Source organism: Daphnia pulicaria, chromosome 2 (genome assembly GCF_021234035.1).
Source record: "Daphnia pulicaria isolate SC F1-1A chromosome 2, SC_F0-13Bv2, whole genome shotgun sequence".
Lineage (NCBI taxonomy): Eukaryota > Metazoa > Arthropoda > Branchiopoda > Diplostraca > Daphniidae > Daphnia > Daphnia pulicaria.
In genome coordinates this window covers 3,767,377-3,786,578 of record NC_060914.1, presented here as the reverse complement: position 1 = coordinate 3,786,578, position 19,202 = coordinate 3,767,377, and the positions used below count along the sequence as shown (strand labels likewise).

At 38.5% G+C, this 19,202-nt stretch overlaps 1 protein-coding gene and 2 long non-coding RNA genes across 3 annotated transcripts; 2 read left to right on the top strand and 1 right to left on the bottom strand.

Moving 5' to 3' along the window:
- Window positions 1–794: 794 nt before the first annotated feature.
- LOC124327520 (BTB/POZ domain-containing protein 6-like) lies at window positions 795–6,384 on the bottom strand. The gene is made up of 5 exons (XM_046786486.1): window positions 6,207–6,384; window positions 3,478–3,566; window positions 2,779–3,075; window positions 2,336–2,714; window positions 795–1,860 (listed from the first exon to the last, which is right to left on the bottom strand). Exons 1-5 carry the CDS (start codon window positions 6,249–6,251, stop codon window positions 1,378–1,380), a joined length of 1,293 nt encoding a protein of 430 aa, XP_046642442.1. The 5' UTR covers window positions 6,252–6,384; the 3' UTR covers window positions 795–1,377.
- A 1,725-nt stretch (window positions 6,385–8,109) lies between these two features.
- LOC124327553 lies at window positions 8,110–12,581 on the top strand. The gene is made up of 2 exons (XR_006916180.1): window positions 8,110–8,542; window positions 8,641–12,581. It is a non-coding gene; the product is annotated as an uncharacterized LOC124327553 (long non-coding RNA).
- Window positions 12,582–13,203: 622 nt separating this feature from the next.
- Window positions 13,204–14,567, top strand: LOC124327551. Its single transcript, XR_006916178.1, has 4 exons — window positions 13,204–13,314; window positions 13,392–13,514; window positions 13,590–13,803; window positions 14,329–14,567. It is a non-coding gene; the product is annotated as an uncharacterized LOC124327551 (long non-coding RNA).
- The last annotated feature ends 4,635 nt before the right edge of the window (window positions 14,568–19,202 follow it).

Below are 19,202 nucleotides of genomic sequence, written 5' to 3'. Positions count from 1 at the left end.
AAAAGCGGAAGCGTTCTTTTACGTAGTACGAGAATGAAGGAATTCGACACCGCAGAAGCGGACTCGTTTTGCCATTCCTCCGAATCAAATGTTCGACTACCGAGGAGAAAACAGAAAAGATTCAGGTAACTTCTGATCGACTCCCGAAAGTGGACGCTGGGGTTCAGTCCCCTCGTGAAGGGTATAACAGAATGGAAGTCGATGGAAACGTCGAGGCGATTAACTTGCCACGAGACATATCGAACAAACGTCATCGTCGCACGACTCGTCCGGAACTCATTCTCACGTCCGTCCGGAGCATACCTTGACTCTATTAAGCAAAGAGGAATTGTCAAAGGTCAAAGTAGAACAGCCAAGTCAAGACAGGCCGATGGTGCCATCACTTCTGTGAGCCACTTTCGTATAAACGGATGACAACATCAAGAGCATCTCCGAGTTTCTCCAATCAAATGCCTTGCTTAGCAACGCTCTATTAGTCGTTTGTCGCCTAACTTATTAATTTTGTACTTAACAAATAACAATTTGGGAAAACAGAAAAGTTAAGATTGACAGCTTACACCAATTTACCGCTGACCAGATCCAAAAGTTAAATGAATCGATGAAACTTACTTAGAGAAAGTATTTGGTTAGTGGTTACGGTACGATTGCACTGAACCATCTGACACACGTTGTATAAGATTTTTCGTATGGTTTTTTTTAATTATTATTAAATTAAAAATTAATGTTGCTTAATCACTGGTGATTTTTAAAATTAGAATTCTTGACTTTTTCATTTGTTCAATTCAACTCAATTATTCAATCGTAAATTTAGGTATGTATTCGAGATTTTTGAAGCTTGCATCAAGAAACAATTCATATAGAAGTTTGGATCGTAAGGATGTAAAATTTCACTCACAACATCTTAGTTTTTAACAATACACACACAACCAACATGTTTAAATACGAGTCATTTTTTTAAAATTTAGTCAACAGCCGTGGACAAAACCAACTCATACGTGTGTGCACAAGAACAAATTTTGAGATTTTCAGTTTAGAAATAAAACTTTGTCAAACTTACAAATATAAAAGTGGAGCATTTTTCTTAACACAAATTTATGGCCAGAAATAAACTCAGCAACTTAACCAGAATGCAAATCACATATAATCAAAGGTACTATCAGTAGACATTCAAAATTTCACTCGGGAATCAAACTTAATGTAATTTTTAATAATATATTTTTTTTTAGGGAAAGGAATCCCTGTTTTTTAATTGGCGGAAACATTGGCAAACACACCGTCATTCAAAACAATAATGAGTTTAAATTGATTTACCCAAAGCTATTGGGGGAATTAATAATACTTAATAAGTTAGGCTAAAAATTTGATTTGAAATAGTTTTCATTCAAAAATGCAGGCTAGGCAAACAAAGAACTTCTCTGTTAAACAGGTTTTTCGATTGGAAGCCGACACAGTTAAATTGTCAACAGAAACAGACTGAGCCGTATCAACTTTGGAAGTGAGATACATTCTCGGCTTTGTTACAGTCAAAGGGTAATGGTTATCATCTCTCGACCTATTGGCTAGTTCTTTATTGTTGCCGCAATTTTGCAAAGTCGCAATAACCTCTCCATAATCTAGTGTATCTAACATGGCAGTCGCTTGTTGTAACTCTGTGGGCGACATTACCGAGAAGCGGACGTGCCATACCAGGCGACCCAAAACGAATCGCTGATTATTGGCTCTGGGATCCAGTTGCCGTCGGTGACACTCGAAAACGGACCAACGTATCAAAGCCGCTAGGACCTCAATTTCGTTTTGTAAATGAAGTCCGTCTCGGATAACAATCGACTCCACTTTTCCAGCATCTAGTTCTTCAAATTCCTAAAAGAAGGTGAAAATGTTGAGGTATTATTAGCGTATTTCTTGACTAAAAAAAATCTACTCCTACTTTATATAACCTTATTTAAAAATTGGGTTTGAATTTGATTTTACTTAAAAAATTCCCTTCTTCCTTTTTTCCGATTTTTGTCGATATAATACCTCATGACCTTCTTGACTTTTTGCGTTTCTTTGTTTATCAGTAACGGTTATTCAGAATCCCTTAAACTTTAACGGTATTCCTTTTCATGAAAGCAAATTGTTAAAATCTTTTTTTTTTTTACAAAATGGGGACGAAAAAAAATATGGTGAGAGATTGGTAAATTTTTTGTCATTTCCACCCCCACCCTCCGACTCGGATTACGTTACCAATAAGTAAAAGCTCAAAATGATTTTAGTTTTCTTGCCACACCTACAAGACGAAAGTAATTGCTACAAAACCAACAACCTTGCCGACAGAATAACGAAGTTGTATTACCTCTGAGAGTAGAACGGCCGATGCATTTTTGTCGATGAATTCGAGACAGCTGTTCAGCAAAAACGAACACCAAGTCGATCTCGACTGTGTCTGTGAATTGGCTTGTGGAGATTCCGCATTTGGCGCATTGAATTCTTCTAACGGAGGTGCACTAGGCCGGTTATCTATTCTGCCTGCAAATCCACTTTCTTGGGGTCCGGCTTCCGGGTACATGCAAGTCCTCTGATAGATGTACAGCACGTTTTCTGTGTTGAGTTGGTCGGCCAAATAAGTAGCGCAAATTTTCATTAATCCTTCACACAGATATTTTTCAGCAGCGTGTAGGGTTTCCATGGCAGTCGACACCGACCGAAGTTCTACGGTTTCGCCGTACAAAAAACTGGAAAGGAATTTTCAATTATGAAGTGATGGAACAGAAAAGAATCTCACCATGAGCTACCAACCTGATTAAATTCTTAAAAGCTCTCCCGTCAACATCGGGATCATAGATGTGGTCTGGACTAGATGGCAAATGATTCTGCTGGGGCAGCGAATCACTGTTGACCGACGCTTGGCGACGGCGTAAGCTTTCGCGTGACTGTGTATAGGGCCCGCAGAACATTGCTTGAAAGACGTCGTTCTTCTTTGAAAGCACCGATCTTCTGGCTGGTATTCTCATTACCGTTTCTAACCCGACGTGAAAAATGACGTCGTCGTCCTCTTCTGTTCCAGCCGACTCGTTTCCTGAATCACTTGGCATTCTGCGATTCGCAAAACAATCGACATCGATGCAACAGGAACTGTAACTCATGTGGGACCGACTTATAATTACATCACTGGAAATTTAGTCTACGTTTAAACCAGGGCGCCGCTATGGAAATTTCAACACGCAGAAGGACAGATTTACACGGGTGAAACAAAACTTCCTCTTGGGAAATAGTACAACATATTTCCTGTCAGGCTATTCGACCTTTAGGAATCCTTGTAGTTAGTACGACTAATCGACTAGCTCAATTCTATTAAGTGAATATTTTAAAAACAGTTTGTTTGAAAAAAAAGGATTGGAAGACAATGTGATGTAACGTTTAAAAATGGCGCGACGGCGTTACCTTGAACAATGCCTAATCCATACATTCCACTAAATTTCTAAACAGAATGCTTACTTGAGTTGTGAGTAAGGTTTTCCCGGTTGGTCGTTACAGTTCAAATTTGTCTCGAATTCCTTTGTCGTTTTGGCACGGGAAAAACCAGACTGTTGAAGAGCAAGAAAAATGACACCGACGTTAATGGCATGTCGAACCCTACTGCGGTCTGCTGGGGCAATTTTAACCCCAAAGGCAAGTTCAAGTCAAAAGCAAATTGACAACCATACATCGCGCACAAACATTTTTCGTATTTGTGTAAAGATAAATGACAGAAAGAAAAAGATAAATGGTGCATACAATTTTTAAATTCTGATCTTGATACGTGTACCCAGCGTATTTTTTTACAAACACGAGAAAAAACCTTGACCGCCATACTAAATTATAGGCTTTCTTATAAATCAATATTAGAAGAAAATGAGCTACCTAAATATATTTTTTAAATAATGTACTAAGAAATATAATCAAACTATATCCGGGGAAATTTAAAAAATGAGAAAATATATGCGATCTCATACTCGGATCAGTTTAGCGGTTTCATGCCAAATCAAACAATGAAATGCATAACAATAGCGGTCCCTTCCGAAATGACTGATGACATGATAGATTATATTTTTTTTTCCTTTTTTCATCCCCAACCTCAGAACCGCTTACACGTAACATCTTTCCTATCTGCCCTAGCCCTAGCCAGTTCAAAAATAACTCTTCCTTTGAGCTTGAGTTGGTAAGGCTTATTTTTTTTTGCGCCATCTAATACAAGGGCCGTAGGTATAGCTTAGTCCACACTTCACAGCAAAGCTGAACTGCTGCACTGGTCTGTGTGGGTGTTGAAGCAGAGCAAGGGAGGGCTAGCATTCTTCCCAACTTCGATTAAAAAATTTAAATCTGGAACACTGAACCAAAGGCAAGCCTCTGAATTGAGGTCATTCACGGTTCAGCCAGCTGTGAATATTTAAAATAGCGCGAAGCCGAGGAAACGCTCGATAACTTGAACAGTTTTATTTCCATAGAAGAAGCGCAAGCGCGCACAAGATATTATTTATTACATCACTATTCATCTCGTTATTCAATTAAAAAAGGCTTTATCCTTGTGAATCTTATAACTAATATTATTAATTGTTCTCATATTAAAAGGTTAAAACAATTGAAGTTGTGCTAATAAAAACGGTTATTGAAAGTTTTTAATCAATTAGTATGTATGGTTTCAAATTGTGATGAGATATTAAGCACATGTATTGAATGCAATCATCTTCTTCTTGAAATAATTACTGTTGCTGCTGATTTATTTAACAAAAATATTCGTTCAGATCTTTTATACTATACAGTATATCTGCAAAATAAAAAATTATTTCTTAGATTTTGCTGAGATACGAATACGATAGATAGTGCGAACAAATTGTAAGAGTTCGTCCGTTAGTTTTAATGTTTTCCCTTTTTCTCGTCGAATATATTTGTATTTCTGGGGCCGTCCAGGCTCCCGTTTGGAATCGAATCCTTGATACTCCGCCAACAACAACAAAAATCTTTTTCGGAGTGATTTTGGTGACAGCACTACAACAACATATCTATAATAAACCTCAAAACCTGAAGGATACTTCTTAAAATGTTTACATCAAATGATCTTTTCCTAGAATGAACCACGTAAAATATCCGCCCAAAATTCTATACGAAAGTTTTATTGGGTCCCGCAGTGCAACTTGAAAATCTTTAAATTACTTCAATGTAGGGAAAGCGCGATAGGGTGAATGAAATTTTTTTCCCTCCAGTAACTGTAACTTTTTTGGCTTCGCCTACCCAGTCAATTCGAACGAAAACAGTTGCCCACTGCAGAAATTGAAAAAAGCGAAATCCTTTGCGGAAAACGGACTAAAAAACTGTCCGACGTCATTTATATATTTTCCCGAACAAAGGAACTAAACTTTGTGACGAGCCAAAGCCGAGGACAAAGATATTGATTTATCCAGAACAATTGCCTGGGCCTCAAAATAGCTATATCCATATGGAATTCACGTTGTCTATTTTCCGTTTTAACGTTACTAAATCGGTTAATAAAATGTAAAACTATCATTAAACGAAACTCTTCTCGTCCACTAAACGTCCCAAATATTTATTTCCTGTTTGGCAAGTTCGGTTCCAGTGTGCGCAAACCGTGACGACATGTCTTTTCTATTGTCGCAATACTCGAAGCGGGCAAGAACGCGAACGCGCAAGTCACGTCACACACCGGGTGCTAGCTAACGATCGGTTTTCTTCTTCGTCTCTGCTGGGGACTTTGAATCATAACATCTTCGCTGCAAAGCTGTGTGGCAACGTCAGCGGAAATAGCATTGGTTTTGACTGTATACGGCCGACACATAAGCAGGCCAAGGTCGACTTTATTCAAGGTAAATATAGTAACTGAATCAAAATGTGCGGGTATAAGTGATATACCGGTAGAATCTCCGAGCTTTGACTGATTAACTAACATTTACATGATATGGTCTTATCATTACACGACATTATTTTCATTACGTCAGACCTTTAAAACCTTTTAACAAAAACGACAGTGAGAAGATAGACTACTATTATCTAGTCAAATATGAATTCAAATAAATTAAATTTTCGTGAATGAAGCTTTAAGTAAATGCAAGAAATTTAACTCGATCAAATGAAACACCCATAGATAGTAATAGAAAATAGTCAATTTTGTGTTCTTATTTACTTAAAACTATCGTCTTCCATTTATAGAATTTTAGAAATTAAATTCATACCTTGTTAAAAGAAGAAGTTCTATTCTTTGACGATAATAATCCCATGTGTTTCTCTTCCTGCCGGTGTAACCATGCATGTGATTTGAAACAGCATACACGGAAACAAAATAACCGAACCAGTCTATATGGACTGAACGAAACTGATCGACTACGTGCAGAGTCGTCCTTATCGACTGTTCTTCCCTCCTTCGACATCAAATTCCGTCCGGAAAACCCACGGGAGCGGAGAAAAAAGCGTGAAACGGAGTGCGCAAGCTCGGCCATCATTTATAGTCTCCGCTCTCTGCCGGCCACTAGCCTCAGACGTGCTGAACTTAAAAATAGAATTTTTCATCAGAATCCAAAATTAACCCACAAGAATTAATTAGTCACCGGTGAAATTTGCGGGCGGATGCCGCCAGATGCTTAACAGATGGTCGATGAGTATAATGTCACTCGCCATTTCAACAGAAATGAATACCAAAAATTTTTATCAAATCTATCATGACAAAATTGTAATTTTAAACAAGTAAAATCAATGAAAACATACCTAAAGTATTTCAGTTAAATTACCGCACTTCCCTTATACAGCAACTATTTTAAAGATAAATTCAACGCAAATTCGAATAGGCCTAATCCTACGCAGATAGTTGTCAAATCAAGACTCCGGACCACAATAAGGAATCCGCTATTAAAATCCCTCACTATTTTCCTCGACATGTATCTATTGTGTCTCATTTTGAAAAAAATGTTATCTATTAATGGGAGTTTGGTCCAGTTTGATCCCAATATGACAGAACGCGGTGAAGTTGTCTAAAGATGGTTAAATCCAACCAAACATTGGCTAGCACGCTCTATAAATTTGCTTAAATCATCGTGGGCAAAAGTAAAAAAAAAAAAAATATGAACAACACAGCGACGACGAGATTGTAAACAAAGATTTTTAAAAGGCAGCATGTTGATGAACTGATTAAAAAGTTCTTTGTATTGTGATGGGCCAGAAGAGAATTAAAATCGTGATGAAAACAGTTTCTAAGGATTTTTTTTGGCAGAAGTCCATCACAGGAATGTCAGATGTGTCGTGATTTTGCTTCGCTGGCGTTCCGAGGCGCGACTCCAAAACTCTCCCGTGGCTATTTGTAACAGTCTAAGGTTGTTGACAGTAAGGACGGGTTTTTGGCGTCGTCTGTTTAGGGTTTGAAATATCGTATCCTTTACTCAATAAACCAACGTTTACTGTTTGTGATAATTTAATTTGTGATTGAAAATCACAATTTTTTGAAATTTGCGCCAAAAAAATCAAATCAAATGTATTTTTTATTACTTATTTTTGTTTTTTCTATTTTAAAATATTAAATATGAATTTGAAAATATTAAAAATGAATTTGAAAATTCATTAAAATAGAATAAACAAAAATAAGTAATAAAAAATACATTGCTGGGAGGTGTAAGTTTAGAAAAAATGTGTGGAGCGTCTGGATATCGAACTCGGGTCTCCCGCATTCTGATCAGAGCTTCTTCCATACGGCTGTTCTGACTGTATCAATCTTCTGTATTATCGATAAAGTTATTTATACGTTTTGATACTTTTGGAGTTGGGACTTTGTTGGGACGGATGAATTTTCAATCTGAAAATTAAAAAAAGTGTGCTGGGAGGCAACTCGATACACCAACGCCGTATGTGCAAATGAAACATTCGCCCACCCAGGTATTCTATTCGAATATGGGGTAAGGTATTCGATTCTTCGAATACTGGGGTATTCGAAGGAAAATCGAATCGCATAAGGGTTCTACTATGGGTATTCGAAGCTTTCGAATAGGGTTGAACCTATTCTAGACCTATTCTAAGCAAGGGTATTCGAAGCTGGAATATCCGTCGTAGAGGGTTAGAATATCCCCTGAAAACTGAGAGTGCATTGAAATTTTTACTCTAATTTTACAGAAATTGATAGATTTCAACGAGCTCTTTCAATTTCCGTAAATTTTAAGGTTTTTTTAGCTTTATTTTAGCTGAACTTTTACTTAAAAGTTTCTGAGTGAGGGGGACTTCCAAAAACAGAAACTTTGGTTTGTTCATGTCCATTAAGATTGATATTTGCCAAAATATTTTGTAGTTTTCGTGATGCCTGTTCACTTGTGCACGCGAGGATGCTTTAAAATTTAAAAATTATTTTAAGTTTTAATAGGTAACGACCAATAAGCTTGAACCCATGCAGCGTGAAGCACACACACGAGAAAAATGGAGCGGGACATTTGAATTAAAGATACCGTATTCCGTTTATAGCTTTTTTCTCTTATCTGTCGCTTTATTTGGAATCTTCATATTCACATCTTCATATTCGCGAATGAAAGCAAAGGTAACCCAAAGATAAAAATCAATCAATGTTGTGACCTGTCTTGAGTGCGTAAATGTCGTTTTTTTTTCTGTTTGGTCTTCCGAAATTCACACTACTAGTCGACTACCACAACACGTTTCGATCTTGGATTAGCAGACTCTGGACATGGTGGAAAACCCAAATTACAACGCCTCAAAGAACGTCTCTCTCCGTTTGTCTTCACCACGATCCGGAGGAAGGGTAAGGATAATTTTATCCCTGACGCTTTATCCCGCTCTCTTTTCGGCCAGCCCTTCGGAAGAAGACGACGCCGTTAACGCGGACATGACATCGCACGCGCGTCACTGCATCGTACGACGCATTCAGTCGGTGAGCGACGAGGAGGTTCCGGAAACTGCACCGTACCTGCTCAACTCACTTCTCGACAATCTGCGATCGATTGCTGCAACAGACACGACGAGTTCATCCAGACCATTTCAAACGGCTTTCCGTCGGAACACCGCCATTATCCACCAACTTCCGGCAATATGGGCCATCGGCCATCGGCGTGGATCTTTCAATTGACGACGGACTGGATGGATGGACTATACAACGGTCGGATCGTGGTGCCCAAAGCAGCGCGACGTGAGATCCTCCGAAAGCTCCATTCGTCCCACCAAGGTATCACCAGGACAAATCGACACGCGCCGTGGGTGCTTTACTGGCCCGGAATGTCCAATGACATAGTCCTTCTTGTCGAAGGGTGTCAATCATGCTGGCAAGTTCGATCAAGCATACCCAAGGAACCCATGTTATTGGAGCTACCACCGAATCGCATCTTCGAAGATGTCTCTGCCAATCTTTTACAGTACGGGAATCTGCACGTGCTGGTCTATATCGATAGTTTGTCCAGCAGTACACAGGTGGCATCGAGATCCGACGGCCAACGACGTCATTGCAGCCATCGCCGAGAACTTCGTCGACTTAGGCGTACCCAACCGATTCCAGGACTTACTAGAGCTACGCAACACCCCGGGAGAAACGGGAACTTCCTCGAACGAAATTGTCTTTGGCCACAACCTGCGTTCAATTGTACCTGCTCATCATTCTTCTTATGCAACCCGCTGGAAAGCTGCCACGATTGAGCGCGACCGCATTGCCGCCAAAGCGAAGTTTACTACGACGCAAACGCTCATCCTTTGGCCGCATTAAAGATGAAAAGACTAAATTATGGGGAAAAAGTCGGTGTCATCGTAGCCATTGGAAAAATCCGCTCTTAACCGCGTAAAATTTGCAAGCGGGAGCGTCCTTTGGCGAAACCGGCACTTCCTAGTTCCTAGGTCCCATCCGCGCCGCAGTTTTCCCAGATACAACCGACTCAGAAGGAAGTCTGACCACGCCACCTCGCGACGCGGAAGCCAACGCAACTGCTCCACATCCAGCAACCGATCATCCGACATCTGATCCCCCCCCACGCGACGTTGCCATCGTGAACGCCGATCGAATCGCCTCACTCTTTAAAAATTACATTAACTTTATGTCATTTCCCACACTCAAGTTGCTCCTTTCCCCCTTCACTTATCGCTGTTCTCATGTAACCTATCGCCTTCAATTTTTAATTCAGATTTCGAGTTTGTTTTTCTCTTTTTTGTCTGTTGTTCGCTTCCCCATTCTGTGAAAGCTTGTTTGCTTGTGGATGTTGTGACCTGTCTTGGCCGCTAGAGGGCCCCCATGTCGAGCCTAGAGCTAGAAGCTAAGCCTCAGTCTCATGTCGACCTAGTTGAGAAAAGCTCGTCGGTTTCCCTAGATGAAATAAAAAGATTCACAATCGAACCGTATACTCCTCCACTCGATCAAAACAATAAACAGTATACAGAAAATAATTTAACACCTTATAATTCTGTATTTTAACTGACAGCTACAAACACGTACAAACTCAATAAACAAAAATGCTTTGACCTGGGTGCGTATTATGTTTACCGATATTCCATAGTAGGTCACATCCGATAAGAATGTCCCATTCCTTCCTATTTGTTTTATGCTCATTTCGGTTGTCTGCCAACTTTTTCCCTTTGTTTGGTGAGTTGCTCCGCTACTTGTGTGGGATAGTATTCAGTTGAGTTTGCTAGGAACTCTTTTTCAATAAATCTGTATTTGTTTTTTTGTGCGTTACCATAGGTTCCCCATAGAGTACAGTCTACTATGTTATATCGACTTGTTTTGCACTTTTTTGTATCAAAGGTGCTGATGTCTAGTACTTTATAATCGACGATTTCTTTCTTTGCATTCTTTATCGATCCTTTCCTTATGAAAGAGTTTTGGCTACCACTGTCCATGAGACCTATTAAACGTTTTAATGTCCCATCGTTCTGTTCGATGTACGCTGTAAATGTAGGCAGGATCCCTGTTCCATGTCTTTCATTGCCTTCTGTTTTGTTCATGCATGTCACTGATGTACTTGGCCTATTTGGTTTTGTAGTACATACTGCCATGCTATGACCAGGTGAATTGCAGATACTGCAATTTCTTGTTTGTTTACAGGTTTCTGTAGGGTGCATCCCGAACAGACATTTGAGGCATTTTTTATTGTCTAAATAGTATTTTTTCCTTTCCTCTGGTGTACCAACTCTGCATTGACGCGGGTTGTGTAGCGTTGACTTACATGTCTTACATGGCACGTAACCTTCTCTCGGTTTTTCTTTCTTTTCCTCCTCTTTAGATTTGACCGGCCTTGCAATTTCTTCGGATTCTAAGATCCTGATTTCCTTGCTGATGTTAGTCAGCACATCCTTAAGTGTAGGTATGTCGTTTTCTTCCCAATTTTGTCTCCACCTTGTTGTCATATATTTGGGAAAGGATTGTAATAATGCGTTAGTCGATTCTTCTTCATATGATACATCTTTGACTCCAAGGTCTTGTAAACAAAGGACTTGGCTGGATAATCTATCCATTATGTTCCTCAATGTGTCCGCGTTGTATTGTGAAGATATCGGTGTACCGCTAATCCTCCTTAGCTCCCCTCGTCTTAGGGCTATTGCTCTCGGTTTACTACCGTATCTTTTTTCCAGCTTTTTTTTTGTATTTTGATAAGTTTCGTTCGAAAACGGGATGTCTTGGATAGCTTCTTTTGCTTTCCCAGTGATGCACTGTAAAAGCAGCCTAGCCTTTTCTGTGTCTGTGATTGACGTATCTTCATCGTACGTTTTCCATTGTTTAACCCATCCTAAATATCGCATTGGGTCCCCATCAAATTCTGGTAATCCTAGTTTAGGTTCGGCTGTGCCGGAGTGTTTCGCAGTCGTGGCTGATTGATTACTTTTCATCCTTGCTAGTAATTCATCTGCCACGGATTTCGCTTTCCTTAATTCCCTTCTTTGGTTGATGTCACTACGCTGCCATATCTCATCGTGGGATTTGTTCAATATGATCTCGGCGGTTGTTGCTCGAATCAGTGCTATCAGTTTATCGTCATTACTCCCATTTTGGTAGTTAGCGTATACACCATCTATCTCTTTTACTAACTCGTGAAACTCTGCTAGCCGGGCTTCGTATAAGTCGCATGTTTCAGACGAGTCTGTTGGTGATGTTTCTGTCGGCCAATTTACCATCTTGGTTCTCAGGTCATTTAATGCATGTGTTTGCTGTGCGTATTTGGTTTCCATTAAGGATATTCGTGACTCTAAGAGAGCGATATCATTATCCCATTGTCTGTTTTGATGATATTGTTATCATTAGTTCTCTGTGCTCTCCGAATTTCTTTGACGTCCCGTTTAATTTTTTTAGTTTGATTTCTGATTAGTGTTTTAACCGTATCTTCTTCAATTTCTTCCTCTTCTTCTTCCTCACCCGACTCGAGATTAGCGTCCTCGTGTGAATCGTTTTTATCCGTTCCCCTTGACGGTGGAACCTCGCCTCACGGCTCTAGTCCCGTGTCGTCAATCACTGTGTTTTCTCGTTCCTCTTCCGTTACAACGGTTATTTTTTGTTTTTGTTACCTCGCGTACGTTTGGATGGCCCTGCCTCATCTGCCATGTTTAGTGTGGTTTTTTTTACAAGTAATATAAATGAACATGGTTTAGTATGCAGCGACCTTTGTATTACTATGTTTATACAATAGTTTCAATATCCATAGAATTAACGTCGTCTAATAACTTATCTTCGTCCTCTTTCTCTTTTTTCTGTTTCTCCAGTAACTCGTTCTCTTTGATCAGTTCTAATTTCCGATTCTCCAATTCTTCGTTGCCTTTCATCAGCTCTAGTTGTTTGAATACCAGTCTGAAATGCTCGGTTCGTCCCTTAACCGGTGTGTCCGGCGGAGTAATCGACACGGTATTGACGGCGATACTGCTTGAGCTTGCGTGAGCCACCAATGTGTCTTTGTATTTATTGACTAGTTCTTGTTTCTTTTTGTTTAACTCTTCCTGCTTACGTTCAAGATTAGATATTTGGTACAAAACCTTTGTTTGTTGCGCTGCTATCGCGGCCTTGGCTGCTGCTTCTTTGGCCAGTGAGTTCTGGAATTGCTGCTCTTCTTCCAATTCACAGAGCTTTTCCTTTGCTTCTGGTGTTATATGGTCAGAATTGAAAGCCAGTGGCCTGGGTGTGTGGTCTTTCCCAAGTTGTCTCTTAGCAGTATAACGGGGCTTGCCCTTGCCTCCTCTTCTTGAATCCCTTGCGCGTCTAAGCAGGAGTGAGGCACGACACGTCTGACGGCGTAATTGACGTATTTGATCGATGGCCACCGATGACGGGCAACTTTCTAGCGGACAAAATAAATTTGCAATCGGGTTAAACAAAACTACTAAAATTTCTATGTAAGCAAATAAGATTCTCACCACTTCATTAATTTGAGTTTGCTGCGATAATAATTTATCTTTACATTCGATCATAGCTGGTTCATCGCTATTAACTTTACCCATCCTTCACCACTCCTACTGCAGAGTTTGGCTCCCACGAGTACCGTGATTGGGCGTCTCGGTTGTCGTCGTGTTGTGCGAGCCTATCCTTAAATCAGGTCTGTACAAAAGGGACCGGAAAAGTCTGAAAACGTACAAGTGTTACCTGATTGGTTTTTTTCCCCTCCGCTTAGGTGGTTGCCACTGCTTGGCCGCAGCACAACAAGGGTTCATCCTGACCGTCTGCCTTTGTTGGATTACAACTGCAAATTGCACTTTAACATCGACATCCCCGTGCCGTCGTGTCCACCTCCGCCGCCACAGAAAACGTATTTTTCACCACTGGTCCGGCCGTGGAATCTGCTCCCACAATTGTCTCCGAATGCAAATTTTAAACTGCATCAACTGGTGAGTTCTTATCCGAGGCAGTTGCCACGTCCTCAGTCAGAGTAGTTTCTGCCCTGGTGCTTGCAGCCCGGTTGGTACCACTTATCAAGTCTAAATCCTTGGTTGCTGCAGTTGGCAAGTTGGCATACTGGGTGTTGTCCACTTGTTTCAGGAAACTTGAAGCCCTTTCACTCGCTGCAAAAGCCACCAGAACTCGTATCACTTTCAATTATGTTCAATAAACTTTAAATTATTTGTGCTTTATGGATCTCAAACTTGGAAAGAACCACGTTGAAAGAACAGTGTACTGTGAGACAAGAAAAAAATTTAGCAAACGATTCAGTTCGTTTTCGTCTGCCAAGTTTTTCTATGACCGAATGGCAATGTTTATCATTAACTAAAATTAATAGAAAACTCATTAATTAACACTCGCAGCTGTCGTAGCGTATTATCTCACATTGAAACAATAATCAAGGGATGAGCTGTTGTTCTAAAAAAACTATACTAACTTAAAATTTGTATTTTATTATTTGGGACCAAAAACAGTACAGGATGCAAACAGTACCAAAAAGTTCACAAAAGTGAATCTGATGAAGTCAAAGAAACGCGTCACAGTGCGGCTCGTGATCACGAACGAGACGACGACGACGACGACGACGGTCCTCTTCTTTAATGTGTATTTCTATTATTAATATGTAATTCCTCTTCATGTAATATGTATATAACCATGACCTTTAATTCTATCCTTTTTATGGACAATTGATTGATATAAAAAAACAAAACAAGTAAAGTGATAATTTAATTTCTGATTTCTGAATTTAATTACATCTTGGATGATTACAAATCCCATACTTCATAGTGGGATACATTTTCCTCATTGTATCTAAAATAAAAAATAATGGAAATGAAATCTTATAGACATACGAACTATTTTAGATTACCTCTGATCTCCTGCAGTTCCTTTGGATCCATGGAATTCTTCAAGCTAGTCCCTTTTGTCGCTCCCTTTTCAGTTTTTCTTGTGTATTTCCATTATACTCAATGCTGTAGAGGTTTTCCAAGAGCTGGTATATTACTTCTCAGGATGTAGGTATTTTTTCTGAATAGACCTCTTGTCACTCTCCTTTATCGGAAAGCTTCCCTAAAAATCTTAATAAACAGATTTTGTGATTTATATATTAGATGTAAATTTGTATCACACATAACTTATGAGTACGGAATTAAAGTTAGCTTTTTCGAAAAATATCAAACTTTTTTCTTTTTCATTGCTGTAGAATCAGTGCTAGAAAGTCTTTTCTTCCAAGATTTCAACCGTGTCTGAAATTGTTTCTATGATAGGCTAGCATGAGTTTGTGGTTTAACAACTCCTCGTGTAAGGTTTTGTTGGTTTCCTACAAAAAATCAAATTATAGTATCCTCATAATTTATCAGTGAAATAAAAATTTGGCTTTTACCTTTTCTGCCAATAGTTCTTCTTTCAATTTATCACACTCTGCTTTCCATTTCTGTAACAGACACGTAATTAAGATTAATGTTATTAATATTTAATGGTATAAGGATAAATTTATGACATACATTAATTTCAACGTTAATTGTTCTTTTGTAAGCCAAATATCCTTTCACAAATTTAATTTTCGTTAAATTCATTAATTTTGCTTCAGTTAGAACTTCTATTTTAATTCAACTTTACTTCATTCAGCTACTATAGGCGCGTTTTGGCGCAAAAACTTCAGTATTCACTTGAGCTGAGGTGAATTGTATCACCTAAATAACCAATTTGGCGTCAATTATCTTTAGCTATTGCAATTCACTTCAGCTGAATTTTGCAATTCATCTCTTCCATGTTATTTATCATCGTCAGCTGAGTACAGCTCCGGAACTGTACTCAGCTCCACAATTCGCCAATCTGAAGCCACCACCTCTTTTTCAATTGTTCGAATAACTTGCAATGTTGTATTTTTAGCAGATATAAAAAATAAACAATTGAACTCGAAAGTGGTACTGGTTTGTAACGAAAACAATTGTTATTATTGCTGAGAAAATTTCGATATTAATCTGTGATTCCGGTTTTCGAAATAAGAATATTAGAAGATGTAACAGTTGAAACTAATTTGGTTTTAATGAAACTCGAGAAACCAAGAACCAACAATAATCATTTAATGCAAAACGATGAAATTGTGATTGATAAAAAAGTGGTTTGGAATGGCCTTAAAAACGATATACTGCAGCTTGAAATGGCCAATACAGCAAATATAATTTTTCTAATATTGACTAATGTTTCATAATCAAAACTTTATCACCACAATAGATTTAATGAAACAGAATTACAATAAGTTGTGTGAAAAATCACACGGAACACTGGATGTGTTTGTAACAATCGCTAATGAGATGGAACTGCTGGGTTACAATTTTGCTCCAACAGGTGAGGCAGCACTCAAATTAAAAGTGAGGTGGAGAAACTTGTGTTCCATACGTAAAGCCTGTATGGCTAAAATATCAGCTACGGGGTCTAACATTTATGTTTTGAAGAGCAAACCATACTATGGTGAAATGGAACAGATAAAAAGTAGGCTTCTTAAAAAGAGTTAATTTAAAAAGTATAATTTCCATGTTTGTTTGTAATGAAATTATAGAAAATTCCCTTTCCATTCATCCAGCATATGTTGGTGATAGTCTGGATAAAATTCAAACACCCCACAGCTGGACAAAAAGACATCACGCAAAATGGAGAAAAATGGATCATGTATATCTTTTCTCTCTGTTTGTTTTTAAATTACATACAGTCATGCTCGAAATTTTATGAAGCAGGAAAATTGCTTTATATGTTTTTAGCTCAAGTTGACGGAAGGTTTACTGTGAATCAAACTACTCCCCCATTTTTTATCCCTTTTTCGCCTTTTAAGAAAAAGAATGAGAGAAAGAAAAGGTGAAAGCAATCAATTTAATGCAATGTGCTTAATGTATACTTAAGTATATAGTTACTACGCGGTCATGGTTAATCTCATCTTCATCGTCATTCTATGGCTCTAAAGTTAAATAATAAAAATATTTAAATTTCTCTTTGAATTAACAATATTATTTAACAACGGTCCAAACTGACTCAACTTTTTCCTTACATGGATCGTGATAATATTATGATAGAAATAATTAAAATTTGAGAACGGTCCAAGTTGAGTAAACTTTCCCTTTCATGGACCGTTCCAATACTAAGATGAAAGGAATAAATATTTAATAACGGTCCAAGTTGAGTCAAATTTGTCATGCTGCACCGTTCCAAAACTGTGATGGAAAGAATTAACATTTAAGAACAGTACAGTAGTAAACAGAACAGTACTGTACAGTTTATTCAATTTTTCTGATGTAGACCTTTCCAACAATGTGATTGATAAAATTAAAATTTGAGAGAACCAAGTTGAGGCAACATACTTCTTACATGGACCGTTACAACAATGTCATGAGGATAAATTCTGAGTAGAATCAACTTGGCTGAAAAATCAAATCAATTAATGTACACATACATTGCAACATTCTTAAAATATATATGAAACACACAATGTAACAAAAAATATAAATTCATACATAGCACTTTACCTTTGGTTTAGAACCACGTGCACATTTAAATGCTTCAAATTATGGTTTACACAGGCTAGACGATGGATATACTTATATTGAGAATCTCCATTTGATATGCATAAAAAGGGTTCCTTGAAGAAAATCGATGCAAGCGGTCGCCTTGTCCCTGTTGAAGATGATGAAGACGACAACGTTTACTACGATGTTGATGTTAATCCACCCGTTAACAATGTGGGAAGAGATATTCCTGGATATGCTGCATGAAAGGCTTGGTTCAGTGGACAGTATAGTTTGTCTATTGAATCACGATTACACTCGTAGTAAACCCTACTGTGTGTACCCGAGATCAAGTTTAATTTCTCCATCGTCTACCGAACTGGCTCGACCGTATGCAACTTTTTGCGAAAGGAATCATATCAAATTTGGTGACTTCTTTCGAATCTGTAAGGTATCACGCGAGAATGCAAGAAAAAGTCTCTAAAAATTCATAATATATTTTTTTTATTTTTCAGGCGCTAGAGATTCAATGCGGAAATCTAAACAATCTCTTAAACGAACACAACAAAAATTGCGAAAGTAAACTGAATAACTCATTGTTTCAATTTGTTATCAATCAATTGTTTTTAAATGTTTTAACAGGTTGTTGTCAGCTACCGTTCTCCGTCGGTTAAATACGCGGTTGGTCTTATCATGATCTACAAATATGCTTCAAGAGGCTTTTTTATGAAAGATCTTTGTGTTATTACCTCATAGGACCCTACATGCGAAGAGAAATGCGCTGATGGAATATCAGTTGAAAAACTCTTCTAAAACATCCTGTTGGACCTAGGGATTTCATTATATGTCCCTGAAGCGATGCAAGGACAAACCAGAAAATCAGACTATACTGATTGCTAGAATTAAACAAAAGAATTATGATAAACAATATATAAAAACAGAGAATATAGGAATATGCTTTACGGAACTACCTGCAATCTTTCCTGCCGTAACCAGATCGCTGCCGTTCCAATCTTCGCTCGAAAATCCGAAAACATCGAAGGTGGTTTTTTCAGTTGAGGAAAGTAACTTGAATCGATGATACACGAATTTTTTTAACACTGCACTACACGCATGGACTTTTGGACCGTCATAATCGACTACTTCTCGTGTGTGACAACTTGCTTCCACAAAAACATTGGTAATAATCACCGAGGGCCTATTCGAATTAAAGTTAAAACTTGGTTGCTGCATTGCAGCATCAAAGTCTTTCACAATCTTTGTCTTGCGATTTTCCATAACGTTTTTTAATTTATCGGGATAATCATAGGCATTTTGGTCAGAATACAGCATTTGATCAGTTTTGTAATTTGAAATCAAACACATAGCTGAAAAACAAATTAAATAATTAAATTTTGCATCCCTCAGAATAGGCAGCTAATAAAATTTTGATACATGCCGGAAAGGTAGCTTGGTCCGTAGATAATGCAACTGTTGATCCAGTCACCATTTTAAGTAACATTTTGTTGGTATCCTCTATCACGTATGCGTCACGTTCTCAAGTAGTGTGTGTGGATGTGGAACTCTTCCAAAAGGTATGATGTCCGTTTATGTCATCGCCGGTCACGAACGCGTTTTGCCAATTCAATAGATGATCTATTTTGTCTGAGTTATAGTCGCCTTTAGGTACATAGATTGAGGTAAACGCAATGTATTCATTGAAAGTGCATTTAATCTTGACACCGATTGCTTCTACCGAGTCAGTGGTTTGCGGGAGTAAATGGTAATGGTAATGGGGGAGAACTGTAGGGATTTATGAACTAAGCTAAAGCTACCCCTCAACCTGTTCTGTCTGGGTGATCTTTCTTTAG